The sequence below is a fragment of the Daucus carota genome, chromosome 5 (genome assembly GCF_001625215.2).
Source record: "Daucus carota subsp. sativus chromosome 5, DH1 v3.0, whole genome shotgun sequence".
Classification (NCBI taxonomy): Eukaryota; Viridiplantae; Streptophyta; class Magnoliopsida; order Apiales; family Apiaceae; genus Daucus; species Daucus carota.
The window spans coordinates 40,692,206-40,709,791 of record NC_030385.2 but is presented as its reverse complement, the minus strand read 5'-3'; the positions used below and the strand labels follow the sequence as shown (position 1 = coordinate 40,709,791).

General features: G+C 33.9%; 2 protein-coding genes across 2 annotated transcripts; one reads left to right on the top strand and one right to left on the bottom strand.

The window, feature by feature from the left end:
* Positions 1–885: 885 nt before the first annotated feature.
* On the top strand, positions 886–3,022 carry LOC135152951 (chalcone synthase 1-like). The gene is made up of 2 exons (XM_064094393.1): positions 886–1,669; positions 1,771–3,022. Exons 1-2 carry the CDS (start codon positions 1,396–1,398, stop codon positions 2,763–2,765), a joined length of 1,269 nt encoding a protein of 422 aa, XP_063950463.1. The 5' UTR covers positions 886–1,395; the 3' UTR covers positions 2,766–3,022.
* Positions 3,023–6,740: 3,718 nt separating this feature from the next.
* On the bottom strand, positions 6,741–8,599 carry LOC135152950 (bergaptol O-methyltransferase-like). The gene is made up of 4 exons (XM_064094392.1): positions 8,105–8,599; positions 7,664–7,974; positions 7,517–7,581; positions 6,741–7,291 (listed from the first exon to the last, which is right to left on the bottom strand). Exons 1-4 carry the CDS (start codon positions 8,506–8,508, stop codon positions 6,992–6,994), a joined length of 1,080 nt encoding a protein of 359 aa, XP_063950462.1. The 5' UTR covers positions 8,509–8,599; the 3' UTR covers positions 6,741–6,991.
* Positions 8,600–17,586: the final 8,987 nt, after the last annotated feature.

The window sequence follows — 17,586 nt, the reverse complement described above, 5'->3', positions numbered from 1 at the left end:
TATAATTTATACTTTTCATGTTTGTGCAAAAAATTTATAAAAATTTAATGTCCATGTTCTGAAACGAAGTTCATTCCACTTCTTTTTATCAAATTTCGCCGCAAAATTTATTATTGAAAAATTTTGACTAACTCATATTTAGTCACTATTTTCTCGTACCTTATTTTTTCTAACATAAAACTTGTTCATAATTTTTATTCCATTCTCATCACATTTTATATAGGAATAAATATTTAAATATGTTGTTTAATAAAAATTAAAAATTATTTTTAGGAAATAGATAATTTTTTTATTTTGATACATATATCCTTCTTTTTGGAAAATAAAATAAGTGTTTTTGGAAAATAAAATAAGTCTTTTTGAAAAATAAAATAAGCCAAATACCCTATTTGATATTCTATGTTTAAGTAATTTAATTAATCGGGGAACTAAAATTTTTGTTATCATGAATAATATAGGATTTTTCCATAAATACCCAAGTCCAAAATCTATTTTTAGCAAAAATACTGAGCACATCTTTTTCACAATTTCGCAAAATTATTAAATTTTCGAAAATATTTAAAAAATACTATATGCAACCATATGCATCTAGTTGCAACCGTATATTTACAAATATTTCTAAGAATTTTAAATATTTTTAAATGAAAGTAAAATGGACAAAAAAACTTATAAAAACTAGTATTTTTGATAAATTCCTCGAAATTATAATCTTTTGGTAATGATATTAATGATCGAGTTGAGTTACCTAAAAATTGCGGAAGAAAAACAAGCCAGAGAGGCAAAGTGGCCAAGAATGTACAAGCCGCACATGCATGTTTTAAAATTCAACATTCTTCTATAAATAGAAGGAGCTAGAAGAGATTATTATCCCTACATCTGGTCGAATAGAGGGAATGGCTACTCCTTTATACTCATTGATAGACTCAAAAATCGACCCTTGCCAGAGGACCTTAGGGTCTGAGACTATCTCCCCTTGAAACCCAGCCTACCCTGCGATCCCTACCATGCCTGCTTAGCCCCCGACGAAGACACATGTCTTCCATCCGTAGAAACACCTGTCAACGCACCTCTTAAGACTACATTCCTGCAAGGACCAGAAGCAATGCAAGGACCGTAGGCTATCCCTACAACCCTTAAGCTAATCCCACCTTGCCCCCGCTGGGTCCCACACAAAAACACTGTAGCGTAGCAAGACGACACGTGTCATCCTCCCAAAATAACACCCATCCTTCCCTTCCAGCTCACCTATCTGCCTGTTGTAATTATCTATATTAATCACCTACTCTAGTAATAGAATAGCCAAGGTGTCTCAAAGAGAGGGAAAGAGGAAAAGATGACTCAGGAGGAGAGGGAGTATAAAAGGGAAAGAAAGAAGAGAGAGAAAGGAGGAGAAGAATGAAACTCCATACACACATATACATAAACACAGGAACGGCTCTCCCATTCTGGAGAGAGAGAGAAAGGGACAGAAACCAAGTCCATCACTCATCATCACTGTCAGTAGATGAAATGATGAAAAATCAGAGAGCGAAAGGTCCAGCTACAATCCTTGCCATTGGAACTGCTGCTCCTCCCAATTGCTACTCCCAGGCTGAGTATCCGGACTTCTACTTTCGTGTCACAAAGAGCGACCACAAGACTGAGCTCAAAGAAAAGTTTAAGCGAATTTGTATGCATTTAGTTTAATTTCATGCAATTTATATAAACTTCTAAACAAGTGTAGTATATATTAATCATGTCATATTGATATGTGTATGTGCGTGTCTGCAGGTAGTAAAACCATGATAAAAACACGTTATCTGCATATCACAGAGAAAACCCTGGAAGAAAACCCTAGCATGTGCGACTATTCAGCCCCGTCGTTCGATGCTCGCCAAGAAATTCTGAGGATGGAGGTTCCGAAACTCGGAAAAGAAGCCGCTGAGAAAGCCATCAAAGAATGGGGACACTCCAAATCAGAGATCACCCACCTCATTTTTTGCACCACTTCGGGCTACGACATGCCCAGTGCTGACTACCAGCTTACTAAGCTTCTAGGCCTCAATCATTCTGTCAAGCGCCACATGATCTACTTACAGGGTTGTTTTGCAGGTGGTACTGTCCTTCGTCTGGCAAAAGATCTTGCGGAGAACAACAAGGGTGCTCGTGTTCTCGTCGTTTGTGCTGAGATCACAACCATAACATTCCGAGGGCCTCATCTGGAGTCCTTGCTCCCTCAAGCACTGTTTGGTGATGGGGCCTCCTCGGTGATTGTTGGGTCTGATCCGGATCCTCTCACCGAACGTCCACTCTTCCAGATCGTGTCCTCGGCCCAACACATATTGCCTGATTCAGAAGACACAATCCGCGGAAAACTGGGGGAGTCAGGCCTCATGTTTTTTCTGAAAAAGAACATAACTACATTGATTGCCAGTGACATAGAGAAGCTACTAAAAGAAGCTTTTGAACCCATTGGAATATCCGATTGGAATTCGCTCTTCTGGATAACCCACCCTGGTGGCCCGGCTATCTTAAACCAGATTGAACTTGTGTTAGGCCTAAAAGAAGAGAAAATGTGGGCGTCTCGGAAGGTGTTGAGTCAGTATGGTAATATGGCAAGTGCATGTGTTTTGTTTGTTTTAGATGAAATGAGGAAGAAATCAATGAAAGATGGCATGGCAACGACTGGTGATGGCTTGGACTGGGGTGTGGCTTTCGGATTCGGGCCAGGTCTCACCGTCGAAACAGTTGTGCTGCGTAGTATCCCTGTTACTAGTTTCACTTAATGCACGCATGAGTGAATCAGACATTTCGAGTTGGGTTTAATATCAGTTGATTCCGTTTCTTTTGTATTCAGCATGCATGATCTGGTTGTAATACTTTTATGAGTGATTTCATATGTTATCATAATATGATAGGGGTGGAGTAAATTTAGGAGTTTGACAGGATCCATAATCCTGATCTTTAGCAACTCCGTTGTATCCATTCTACTATTTAAGCCCCACTAGTGATTGAATAAAAACCAAGGTCTTTTGACAGCAAATCTGCAGTCTATGTTTTTACCAGTTTTATACATACTACATGCACCACGACAACAAACAGGTTCATCTACGACGAATAGCTTGATCTTTGATGGAAATTAGGATTCCGTCGTACATTTTTACGACAAAAAAGAAATCCATCAAATGTACGATAAAAAAGAAATCCATCATTAATTCACTTGTTTAAATATTTTTACGTGGTTAAAAATTAATCAAAATGTTCGAGTCTTTTTTTTAATTCGAACTTACGATGATTATAATATTTCATCATAAGTTCGCTTATTTAAATGTTTTTCCTTATTTAAAAAGTAAATAAGAAGTTTTAGTGTTGGAACTTACGACACCTATAATATTCTGTCGTAAATTCACTTAATTAACTATTTTTTTTTCTTAATAAAAGAATAATCAAAAAAAGTTTGGGTCACGAAAACGACCCCGTTTTTTATTGGATCTTATGATAGTCCCATACTTTTATAATATAAGCTCAATAAAATGTTAGAATTTTATTTAATTTAAGTCAAAGCTATTATTTTTTTGAAAATAATTTTGAACGATTCAACTGTACGAATCTTATTGTAATATGCTAATATTGATTTTTTTTAAAAATCCTTTTATTTAGTGTGGGTTTCGTAGTCAAAAACGGTCAAATTAATTAGTAAGCAACCATCTTCTTATAACTTGCCTGACGTGGGGTCGTTTGAGTGAGTTTAAATTAAATGATTTTTGTTTTATATACTCTATGGGATTCAAATTTAAGCCGGTGAATATTGCAGCGCTAAATTTTTTTAAGAATAAAATGTTAACATTTTTTCTTTTATATATTTAATTAATTAATTGATTATATGTTAAGATAGCTATTAAATAGTAGTTATAAATTATATTTATTATTTTTCACTTACTTATATAGTTATATATGTGTATATATTAATTGTGAAATATAATAAAATTAAACCCTCTAATTTATTAAATTTAATACATTAAACATAAAATAAAGATTACTCGATAAAAGTTAATTGCAATGCAGCTTACACGAAAATATAATATAAACTAAAATTTCGAAAACATTATATAAAATTATAAATTAAAAATTCGATCTAATCAAATAGATTAATTCTTGATCCTCTGAAAATCACAATATAAATTTAATATTAATATGAAATCATATATTATTGTTAAGAGAATAAAATAATAATATGAAGATGGTCAGAAAAATAAAATATTAGTACATGAATTTGAACTAAAATTTACGTAAAAACGGTTCCAAACTCCACCACTATTGGACATGGTCTTACTAGCTACCTACCTAGGTCCTCCCATGCAAACCCTATGCATAAAACAGAACTCACAGGCCAAAATAGAATAATGCCAAAAAATTGTGACAAACCTCTGCACTGAAAAAGACAACAACCTTAAGTAATGGGACCCAATCAAAGCATCACTTGTACGACCTACATGGACGGCTGCAAGAAAAAATAGTACAGTACATGCCTACATGGAAATGTGTTAGTACTCCTAGTTAAACCTCTGCCCTAAAAAAGACAAGAAACTTAAGACATGTGTTACTGTAGTACTTGCTGTCTTTCTGACAATGGAGGGGAATGGGATGGTCATGCAGCCCTGTGATTCTTCCTGAAGCGTGAACCACATGAAAGCTAGCGGTACTCCATTGCTGGACCACAAGAAAGCTGCTTGAATATTATTCCCTCCGCGGCCTGAAGCGTGAACCACATGAAAGCTAGCGGTACTCCATTGCTGGACCACATGAAAGCTGCTTGAATATTATTCCCTCCGCGGCCTCCAATTCTTATCATTTAGAACGTAGTGCTCGGCCCGTATTAGAGAGGTATGTGGATGATGAAGATGGGTGATAACTTTATGTGTGTATGTATATGTCGGATGTATATTAGAGAGAGAAAGGGGGAAGCTGAGCCGACGGCGGCGGTGGAGGTGTTGGGGTAGCAACGGTTGGGATAGGTGGAGAGATCAAAGGCAGTCGGGTGAGAGAAATGGGGGATTAAAATAAACTATATTGTAAATTGTGTGATTATGATTGAATTTAGATATAAAAAATGAGTGGCTGTGATTGGTTCTCAGTTCTCACAATAAGGTGGGTTTTCATTTGAGCACTTGCCTATATATATATATATATATATAAGAATAATAATATTTTTATCGTATTTAATGATTGAATTATTTACAGAGTCATGATTAGTCAATTACGGCTTACAATTTTAGACCCCCAATTTTGAATATTAAGTCTAGGAGCTCCTGTTGCAACCTGGTTTGTAAGGAAGGTAACTAAATGTCTTGTCTAGCGGTAGGAGTTGGACTTGTGGGCTGCATGGAATTCCAAGGTATTTAGCTTCTTTCGCTACTTTTATATGGCTTTCTAAGTAGATTCAATTTATGTGATTCTTTTCTGACAACGTTTTTGGAACATTTTTATTATTTGATTTTAAAATCGAAGCCTCGCCATTTCAAACTGAAATCGTATTAAAAATATCAAACCGCACCAATATTATTTGATTTGGTTTTGATTTGTGAATTTAGAAACCGAATTAATATGATTACGGTACGATTTTTGGTTCAAACCGCACCAAACCGAATCACGAACTCAGAAGGATGGGACACAGGGGCAGCTTCGTCCGTGCGGCTTTGCTCCTCCTCGGCGTCCTCGCGATGAAAATGTCATTGATTACACTAAAAAAAAAAAAGAAGATAAAACGGATTATATAAAATCGACTGCCAGCATAAAAGTGTCAGGAATAAATTGACGAAACATAATATTTTTCCTCTTTAAAATTCATGCTTATAATTAATATTTATTTTATAAAATTTAAGTGTTATAAATTGATTGTAAGTTTGGCTATATATATGTTTCTTATTAATTTTATAAAGATGACAAATATTTGAATATTGATTTGTGCAATTTTTTGACGAAATTTTTTTATGTCTTGTGTTATCATTTTTGTTACCTCTATTTATGTTAGTTTTTATTCATTTTCTGATATCTTTTTATGTTATAGTTTTAGACGTATACGATTTAAATATACTATTTCGAGTAAGTCATGACATCATCTATAACTTATTAACTTGGACCTCCCTGGAGCAAGGAGTTCTGCATTTCATCATGGTAGCTAAGTGTATACGTGCATGAGATCCTTTGGCCTTCGTTATTGACTGATTGCTTTAGCCCCCTGCAAGCCTGACATGAGTTAGTTCAAGGCAATAATTATTTCAGGAGATTAGGTTTGGGATGTGAACATAATTTTTTCTTTTAAATACATACTTCGAATAATTATTGCACAAGGTAATTTTCATTAAAACCTTGCCGACCAAGCAGTAGAGCACAGTAGCAGCAGCAATGCCTTCAATATAATAGGCCCTGTATTTTCTATCTTGTCCACGTGAGGATCTGCGGAAGGTTTGGACATTTGTAACAGGCCAAAGTTAAGCTGCAAAGCTTGCTGCAGCGTGGGATACTGGGTCTTCTAGCAGAGTAGATGGGTTTTCTAGCAAAGCTTACTCGTTGTGTATATTTTAAGGCTTAAAAGGAACATCAAACTTACTCTTAACATGAATTGTCAAGTTTATCCATCATTCTATACCATTTTTTATATTCATTCTCGTATGAGGGTCAAAAGGAATATATTTGATACATGAAGGGTTGAATATATATACCGAGTTAAAATATAAGACCGCATCTACACAACACAAACATCAACAATTAAAAGGGCATAAGCCATAACAATATATATCACGTAGGGTGCATTAATACATATATTTTGACTAGACTTTGAAATAAGTTTATTTCACACAACAGAAGTAAATTTTTGGGCAATATATATCACGTAGGGTGCATTAATACAGACATGGGATTGCCGCCCTTATTGTACATGTCTAACTGCAACTTCAAAACAGAAGCTACATACATATATAGAACACTTGGAAACACAGTGCTAGCTGTAGCTCTACTTGGTAAGTTCCATAATCCAAGTATTGAAAGCACAGCACACCATGCTAAAACTTTTAAATCCCGCTTGAGTAGCCAAGGCCTCAAACTCTTTCTCCGACCTCTCTTTTCCACCCGGAATATGTGCCATCATTATAGCATCCATATGAACCACACCCTTGGTTGCATCGTCGCTTCCCCCGGGCACCTCAGGAAGAATGAATTCTGCTATGATCAGCTTCTTATTTTCTGCCAGAGCTTGGTGGCAGTTTTTCAAGATCCTCAGGCAATCTTCATCATTCCAATTATGACATACCCACTACAAATTTTAAAAAAGTCAATGAGGTAATGTAACTACCAGAATAGTACTAAACAAATGGATGACCTACTGCTACGTACATCTGTACTTGTAGATGGAGTGATATTTAGTCAACTCATCCACTGTGGAATAAATAGATAGACCAACTTTCAAAGTATTTAGATGGGTCGACTCAAAATCACTTCGGCCATATAAAATACTCTAAACAATTAATAAATTTACAACCTTCAAGAATATGGCATCTCCTTTCGGCACGCTTGTAAACATGTCTCCTCCCACATGTTCCACGCCTGTCAAGAAAATGAAATATTTGAAACATACCAAAAAGAAAATCAGAAGCAAATCTAGTTTCCTCAAGTTACAATTTCATACCAGGAATAGAGGGTGAGTCTCGGACAACGTGAGGTAGGTCGAAGTTAATTCCTTTGATAGCAGGGTACTTGGAAACGATCATATTAAGGGTAGCACCAGAGCCACCGCCGACATCAACTATGGATGAAAGACCTTGGAAACCATTGTAAGTCTCGAGTATCTTCTTCAAGGTTATATTAGAATGACCAGTCATGCACTGGTTAAAGACTTTGCTGAATCGAGGCTCTCGGCTGTTATAATCAAATATACTCATCCCATAGGCTTTGTTGAATGCAATTCCACCATCAAGAACTGCGTCTGTTACATGGTACCTGCGCATGCACGGACCATTATCAGAAATATTAAAATTTATGTAATTAACATGTTTATCAGAATTATATATATAGACACACACACACATATACATATGCTACCGATGGAGTAAATTAAAATCTATGTTACCAGCTGTCGATCACCACTTTGTCGGTGTTGACAAGCAAAAGAGGTGCCATAGAACCACCGTCTTCATTATTGGACAGGAACTTGCACACGGGTGTCCAGCAATAGAGCCACTCAGCTTCACCATTGGAACGATCATTAGGCTTACAACCAAGAACCTTGTAGGTAGCCAGGACTTGGAGGATGCGTTGAACCATAGCTGGGGCATCAGGGTTGGACCTGGGGAGCTTAGAGGCTAGCTCAGAAGGAGTTAAATAGTTTCCAGGGCCAGCTTTGGCTATGGTGTTTAATATGTCAAGCTTAATTGCTGATTTCAGAATCATGGGCAGTACTGTGGCAGTTGCTAATTGCATGGCTAGCAAGCAAGCTTCTTCATCTTCTGATCGACCAGTACTGATCCCACCCATTGAATTTGCTTTGTGTTTAAGTTTTTTTTTTCTTTGGAAGAGAGGTGCACGGGAGCTTTGTAAAAGGTGGAGCTGGCTAGTGTGGTGTGGTAGAGTCTTAGAAATCTTTCAACATATAAATAGAGTACGTAAAATTAATATTAATCATTCATATTGTTCTCACTTCTCTTGCTATACATTTTATTATTATTTTCCATTCAAATAAATTATTTTAATAATTATAAGTTTAACCTTCTCAGTACTCTCAATAACTCTCTCAGCACCCTAACCTCCATTAAAGATTTTTGAGGGGGCTTTCATCGGTTCTCATATGTGAAAAACCCTATTCCTTTTTTCTATTTTCTTGTTTTGAAATCTTATTTCTAATTGGATTTAGGTTTTGTTAGCCACTTCTTGTGAGAGTTGGTTTGTTTTATTTTGGTGTGTTTTGATGTTCTTCACGACCGAGGTTATCCATCGGCATGATTTTCATGGGTTTAGATTTGAAGGTTATTATGTGATCGCATCTATGATCGATTGTTCATAACAGTCAGATGAAAACCAATTATATAGAAACAAGTGTGTATATTCAAATCATCTTCGAATCGCTTAGTTGCATCTCCAAGAAGCTCGTAAGGATTCAACCGCGATATTCTTTCGCGTCCGTCCAATTTTGATTGTATTTGTAGATGCCGTATGACTTTTTATTAATGAATTGATTTCTTTTTATCAAATAAAAGTTTAACCTCATCTTTACCTTCTCAACAACAGCTCATGTCGGATAAATTAAATATGAATTTTCTTCTATTCTTATTTGCGATAAGATAATTCTTTTCATTTACCACGGTTTTTTCATATATGTTTTTTTTTGTCAGGAATGTTTATAAATGTTTAACAGTATCTTAACATAAATTTGAACCTCCAAAATTAATTCTATTTTAACTTAATTTTCATTTATCCAACACAAAAAATATTTTAAAATTATCAAGATATATATATATATATATATATATATAGAGAGAGAGAGAGAGAGAGAGAGGGCTACTCCAATGAGAACTTCTTAAAATGAGAACCGTGAGAACTTTCTTAATTTCTCATATTTTGGCTAATCTAAAGATCAAACTAGGGGGAACCCAATATAAAAAATGTATATAAAACTAGTCTCTACCTAGCTAGCCAAAAAAAATTAAAAAAAAAGTCCACTGCCACGCCATCAGTGATTTTTTTTATTTTTTTTATTTTTTTTTTGCTAGCTAGGTGGAGACCTTATTGATGAACATTTTTTGTGAAGGTTTACAAAGCACTAATTTAAAAACACATACAGAATAGTAATTTAAAAATATACACGAAGCATAAAATAATACCCGCAGAGCACCAAAAAAATACACAAAGCACCAAAAAAATATAAAGCACCAAGCACCAAATATTTCACACAAAGCACCAAATGTCCGTGAACAAAGCATCAAAAAATTTAACACAAAGCACTAAGTCATATTTGACACAAAGCACCCAAAATATAAACAAAGCACTAAATCGTAAATCTTACAACTAGCCATTAAATATCTTTACTACTAGCCATTGTCGAGTTGGAAGCGTCTTCACCGGGGCTGCACAGCTGCACTACCTAACATATATATATATATATGATTATTCAAGGGTTAAACTTTAGATCATGGCCAGCTTTAGCGTTTCCATCTGGTCTTCATCTTTAATTACTCTGCACAAAGTTGCATACATTGACTTACAACAAAGTGATTTTCAACACCCACTTTATTTAAAATTTTAAGTTACATGAATAATCTCAGAAGCATAATTGACAAATATATATTCAATCTCGAATCTCGATATATTTTACCGTAGATATAATTTAATCCTTATAAATTAATAAACAAAATCATCGAAGTCTCTGCAAATATATACACACACCTCTACATACACACACCTCTACATACACACACCTATCTATCTTCTTCTCTAGCAACAGGATATTCTTCTTCTCTATCCTCTTCTCCGATCAAATTTCTCACTGGCGACGAGACACGATGGTACGGTACCTCACCGGAGCGGTGGTGCTCCTGGTCGTAGTTTCAATCTCCGCGAAGAAACGATGTAATTTAGATCTGGCAGCAGTGAAGAAATTATATGAACATGTGAGGGAGCAAGCAGTAGAGCGAGGGAGAAGGAGAGAGAGAGAGAGAGAGAGAGAGAGATGTATGTATATATGTTGTATTGCACAGAGAAATCATCGCTAGGAAATGATGTTAGGGACAGTGAGAAGTTAGGGGAATAAAAGGCTGGGATTAAAAGGATGAATATAAAATTAAGGGATTGGATTGGATCTTAGTTCTCATTTTAAAATGGGTTCTCATTTGAGCACATGCATATATATATATATATATAGGCCAACATTCCAAGGAGGGACTCCTTACGTGGAGTTACATAGTGCGCCACTCTAAATCATCAATTTTATTATAAATTCTGTTATAGAATACATATAAACGTGATTTCAATATAGAATACTATAAAATAAATCAATTTTAAGTAATTTAACACTTAAATTTGATTAAAAAAAAGTATATTTTCGAAACTGATTCCACAACAGAATAATTCTGGATGATTATTATTCTGTTATAGAATCATGTTTAGATATTGCATAATTTTAGATGATCTTTGGAATAAAAAAATTGTATAACTTCGTTTTCGATTTAATAATCCAAATATGCAATTATATTTCAGAAAAAATATAATAAAATATATATTATGTATATATTTATAGTGGTGTGCTACGTAACTCCAAATAAGAGGGTATGCTATGGAGTGCTACCATATATATATATATATATATATATATATATATATATATATATATATATATATATATATATATAATTTCAAAGTTTACTGAAAATGCAATATCATTGATATTTTTTATTTTAGACTCGGGTCTTCTCAGCAGTTCACCACTCACCAACCAGGACTTACGCGATACTATTTGCTAAATTGTCTCAGCCGCCTGCAAGCAATTATTATTCTAGTGTTCCTTCGACACAGACAAATTTGAATTTGTTTTCCGGATTTCGGTTTTAGTATTTAGCATCTTTTGTATGCGGTGTATGCGTTGTAGATTTTATTTACAGTAGTTATTTTCCCCGACATGCTGATAAATTCTCCTTTTCCTTCGTTGCAACAGATTCTACAATTAACAAGAGTAACAATTAAAGAAATATAGAGCATGTTGGTCTGTTAGTGTAATAAATAAACGAATTTTTTATGGTGTGCCCAAGGGCACACAATAGTCACGAACTCCCATGAGAATTTCAGCTTTTGATTGGTGGATGGATAATAAATGTAAATGGCCCCCCCTGCATTCACATCAATTCCACCAATCAAAACAAGCCATTTTCATGAAAGTTGGTGCTTATTGTGTGCCCTTGGGCACACATTAGAAAGACCGATAAATGAAAAGTCGGCCTAAAGGCAAAAATAAACAAGAAATGGATTTAGGTACTGTTTGGGGTTGCTGTTGCAGACAACAAAAACAGCTTTTCTAAACAGCAACTTGAGGTACTATTTTAAGTAAATTTTATAACAAAAAAAAATTGATAAAAATTACTCCTATGTCATAAGATACTCATAAATCACTTTTATATTTATTATATTATTATTAATAATTCATACATCATTGATAAGACAAAATTATCTAGACAAACGTTTTAAAAGCCAAGTCAGGTTAAGTTAAATAAGTTAAGCTCAACCAAATGCATCATGGTCTAGGACAAAGTATAGACTATAAAGATTCCACATAAATGGGCCTCATTCTTGCCTCACTTGAACTCACCCATGCCTAACTTTTTGTTAATTACCGTAGTCTTCCTTCAGCACCGGCTAGCTAGCTAACTGGTCAAGTAAATGAAAATCTGTGGCGTTGGAGTTAGTTTAGTCAGTTATTTTCCTTTTTGTGTGAAATTTGATAATAATATGTATTTCTTCGAGAAACTTATTTAGGTACGAGTTTGTAAGAGCATCTCCAATAACGTTAACTATAATTGTTGTCTAAATTGGATCTGTAAGACATTATGTAAAATTTGTTGAACCTGTAAGACATTGTGCTTCAATCATATTTTTAAATTATAATTTAAAAATAATATATTATTAATATTTAGATTGTTACATAAATAGAATATATCAGTTTAATATGATAATAAATAATATGTAATCAGCGGGAAAGAGGAAAATAAATTGCAGGAGATGACGTGGAAATCATTACACATGTGTAGTGATTCGACAAATATAGTCATTCATTGGAGGATGGCTACAATTATAGATAAAGGTTTGCTATGTTGTGGGTTTTTGCTATAATTACCGCCATGGCTCCTCTCTTCTCGAGAATCCATACATCCCTTATCAGTACTACCTATCATTTCTTGAATATACAAGTACTACCTAGGAAAGCTCTAGAAACTCCCAAGCTTCTTGAAGGTTCCGGAAGACTCCACCAAGCTCCACAAGGTTCCGCCATCTTCTAGACTCTTCTTAGACTCCGGGCGTCTTCTAGAGAATTCCTCCAAGTTCTTCACCATTCTAGATTATTCCGGACCCTTCCGGCCTTCTCTAGAATGTTCCGCACTCGTAGAGTTGAATTTTGTCGGGGTGTGACACTCTCCCCCACCGAATCTGTCGACGTCCTCGTCGACGTCGTCGCCTCCCAATAGCGTTCCAACGCCTCATGGTGGTGGTCCAAGCTTGACTCTAACTCCCACGTAACCTTGCTTGGTGCCGCACCTCTCCATCGTACCAAGTATTGTCTACTTGGCTCCAAACCTTTTAATTTCACGAGCCGCTCTTCAAGTATCTCCTTCACCTCCTTGTGCCGACCCTCGGCCTTGCTTGGTGATACTCGAGGTGACTCCCGCTTTGCAACGCCCCCATATTGCTCACTTTTACTTGGCGACACACGCCCCTTGTCCTTAGCTCCGTTTCCCCTGGGAGATCTAGGACTTCCCTTAGGTGCGCCGCCCTTCGCTTCATGCTTGGCCTCCTTGGCCTTCCTTGGTTCCTCCACATGGTCCTCCTCGACCATCCTCAAACTCACAAGGTAGGTGATTCTAGGTTCTTCCGTTAACTCCAAAAAAAAAAAAAAGAAGAGTAAACGACAAAATGATAGAAATCCAGCAACATTTTGTGAAATTTGAAAAAAAACCGCCACCATCACTTTGTCATTTATTTTTTTTATTTTTGGAGTTAACGGGGCAAAATTAACGGAGGTTCACGGCCGTCACTTTATTAAAAGACGGAAGTTATAAATTTCGGCTACCATTATGTAGTTTTTAAAATCCAGCCACCATCTTGTAAAATTTGGAAAACAACCGCCACGACTTTATCATTTACTCTTAAAATTATAAGTTGAACTTAATTACTTATATTAGATCTTACACCTAAAGTATCAAAAAAACAGAAAATTTCAATATTTTCTATCAACTTTTGATTAATTTTAATCCTGCTCACATATAAAAGATATTGGTTGATATATCATGGTCAGTCTATTTGAGTATGATAACTCTGGTTAATGTTCTATAAATTTTAGGAAAGTTTGTTGAAATTGTTTGAGTAAAAAGGAATTAATAATTTTTCGACAAATAAATCATGACATGTTGGCTGGGTTTTTTAATAAATAGCTCTTGATATAACTACTCGTAGTACTGTTGAACCATTTCCGACGTAGATTTTGGTACAGCCTGTAGATAGATTCCATTTTATTTTACTATTATTCAGAAAAGAGTATATTATATATATAACTATTATTCAAAAAAGTATATTATATATATATATATATATATGAGTTTAAAATTAGCGATGTAGTGATTCACAAGTATAAAAATTATTGTCAAGATATTATTTTAATTTTGAAATATTCCGAAACGAAATACTATCATCTCTTAGAGTATCTCCAACTGCGTTAGCTAAAATTGTTGGCTAAATGGGTGTAAAATTTGCTGAACCTGTAAGACATTTTGCTTCAATAGTATTGGCTATATTGGTTGACTATAATTTAAAAATAGTATGTTATTAATATTTTAGATCGTTAAAATAGAATATATCAGTTCAGTGCGGTAATAAATGATGTGCAATCTTCCTACGGATTTCTTACAGAACTGTAGAGATTCGACAAATTTAGCTATCCATAGGAGGTTGGCTAAATTTATAGACAACAGCTGGATATGGTTGGGGTTGAATTTTTCGAGTTGTTGACTAAAATATTTTATTTTTAGTAATCCAACTCACCTTTTAGCTAAAGATTTTCGATGATTGGAGATGCCTTATAAAATAGCTAGACTCCTATCGGCTCAGCAAGTCACCACCACTCACCACCAGCGGTTAGGCGATATTTTGCTGAATTATCTCGGCCGCCAGCTGCAAGCAATTACCGTACTTACTTAGGGACTGTTCGGCTGAGCTTAAAATAAGTGCTTTTTATTTAAAATAAATAAGTGAAATAGAAGTTAGAACCAAGTTGAGACTTATAAGTGATTAAAGTGTTTGGGAAATAAGCAGAAGTCATGAAACAAAAACTATCATTCTCAGCTTTTTATAAATGCTTCTTCACTTATTACACAAACGATACGAAATAAATGTTTCTAACTTATAAGTCCAGAAGTCGGCTTAAAAGCGGTGACCAAACACCACCTTGATCTTCCTTCGACACTGGCCAGTGGAGTATCTGACTACTTAGTCTTCCTTGGACACTGGCCAGTGGAATATCTGACTACCACCAAGACAATTTGGATTTTGTTTTCTGAATTTCTGTTTTAGGAGTTAGCATCTCCTATGTCCGGTGTATGCGCGGGCCAGCGAAACTGAACTGGAATTAAAAACGGTGTGCGAAATTTTGTTCGGTTCTAACTCTTAAAATTTGGTCTACTTGATTTGGATTGAATTAATCAATGGAAAATTCAGTTCGATCTGATTAATAAAAAAAATATTTCGTCAAGAATAAATAAATAGAATAACCGAAATAATATAAAATATAGTTTTATATTTATATCATAAATATCTTATATGCTATATTTATAATATTTAATTTATAAATTTAATTAGTTGAAGTGGTTTTGATTAATTTATATAATTTTTAGAAGATTTATGAACTTTAGCTTTATTTATAAAATAATTTTGCATTTTTTTCTGTTTATTTTGAAATGAATCGAACCGAAATATTTCAGTTAAAGTCTGATTTGACCTATAATAAACTTTCGGTCCAAAAAAAAATAAAATTTTGATATTCGATCTATTCGGTTCGATTTAATCCGGTTTTGAACTCAGCCGAGCTGATGCTCATATATACATGGTCGGGTGGTCACTGATAAATCATATTTTACCCGGCTTTGGGATAAATATGAGGGAGATAATTCAAAATAGAATTTGTTGCATACATGAAACAGACAGGTGCAATCAACTCAGCAGTTCACCATCACTCACTATTCACCAACCACCAGCTAGGCGATATTTTGCTGAATTCTCTGGGCCGCCTGTAAGCAAGTCTTACTTCAGTCTTCCTTCAACACTGGCTAGCTGATAAGACGCAAACCTACGAGGGATTAAGACGCGAACCTGCGAACACTGGCTAGCTGATTAAGACGCAAACCTGCGATAAGACGCGAACCCGCCAGGTTCGGTTTTCTTCTCCATTTGTCAAATGACTTTTTATGCTGAGACAAAGGAAATATGAAATATTGAGGACTGTTCCAGTTCTTAATACTAATATTAAATATAAGTTTATAAGTTATTATGAAAAATTTAAAATAAATATTTGGTACTTATATTTTCTTATGAAAAAAATTAAAAATAAATTATGAAATTATATTCTATATATAGCATAAAATGCGTGTCAAACTGTAACAAAACTCAAAAAATAAGAGAAACGGGAGAATATATCTTTAAATACGTGTTAAATAGTGAATAAAAATTATAAAAAAAAGACCCTTTATTGATATTCATAATATCCAAAGTGTTCAAATTTCATGACCAATAATAATATGAATGCGTAATATTATATGATAAATATATTTTATTAAAATCATCAATTAATATAAACAATCTATAAAATAATATAACAAAACACATGAATTTTAGTTAAAGTTCTTGAATGATATTTTTGAATTAAATAGTATTTATTCTTTTGTTTTCTTCTAATTAAGTAAATAATACTCCTCGGTCTTCTTTATATATGTCTCAAAAAATTAGGTATCTTAGAAAAACCAGTTGAGTATTTGGTTTTCTTATCTACTCCTGATTGATAAATGTATGTGTGGTAGTTAAACATAAAGATATTTTTTGAGAAAGCATTCAAAAAATTGTTTTAAAAAGAGAAATGAAACAAATGAAAATTTGTACATGATTATTGATGTGATGAGTTTTAACCGGGGTTGTATGAGTCGGGATCCTGTATCCCCTGTTTGTGTCTCTCTATGTGTTCCCTCTTTTTTATTGGTTAATTTTTTTATTTCTCACGTGATCTCTCTCTTGTTATTGCAGAATACAAATAAATTACAAGTATTCAACTGAGTTACTTTCTGTGAACTCTGAGATAAAATCTTTTTTAACTGCAGGCATAATTTTTTTTTTCTCAATGCAGACTTCAATTTTATAAATTCTCAATCATCTTTTTTTGTTGCATTAAATATTAACTCCATGATATATAGTTTGGTTTATCAAAAAAAAATGTACCAGTGAATTTCCTTCATATACCAATTTAATTTTATCAGATTAAATATTATATAAATAACATCTCAATTTTTTAATATAATTTAAGTCATAAAAAAGTTTTTTTTTTGCTTTCAAATTTAATAATATTAAAGTTTACAAAATTTTAATTAATTATTTAATATAGAAAAACATAAAAACAAAATTACTGCATAGTATTATATTTATATCATATAATAAATATTTTTAGTTGATTATGTACTATATGGAAAAGATAATGTAAATAAAGTATATTTTTGCTTTTAAATTTAATAATATTGAAATTTTCAAAATATTAATTAATTATTTCATGTAGAAAACATAAAAATAAAATTACTATATAATATTATATTTATATCATGT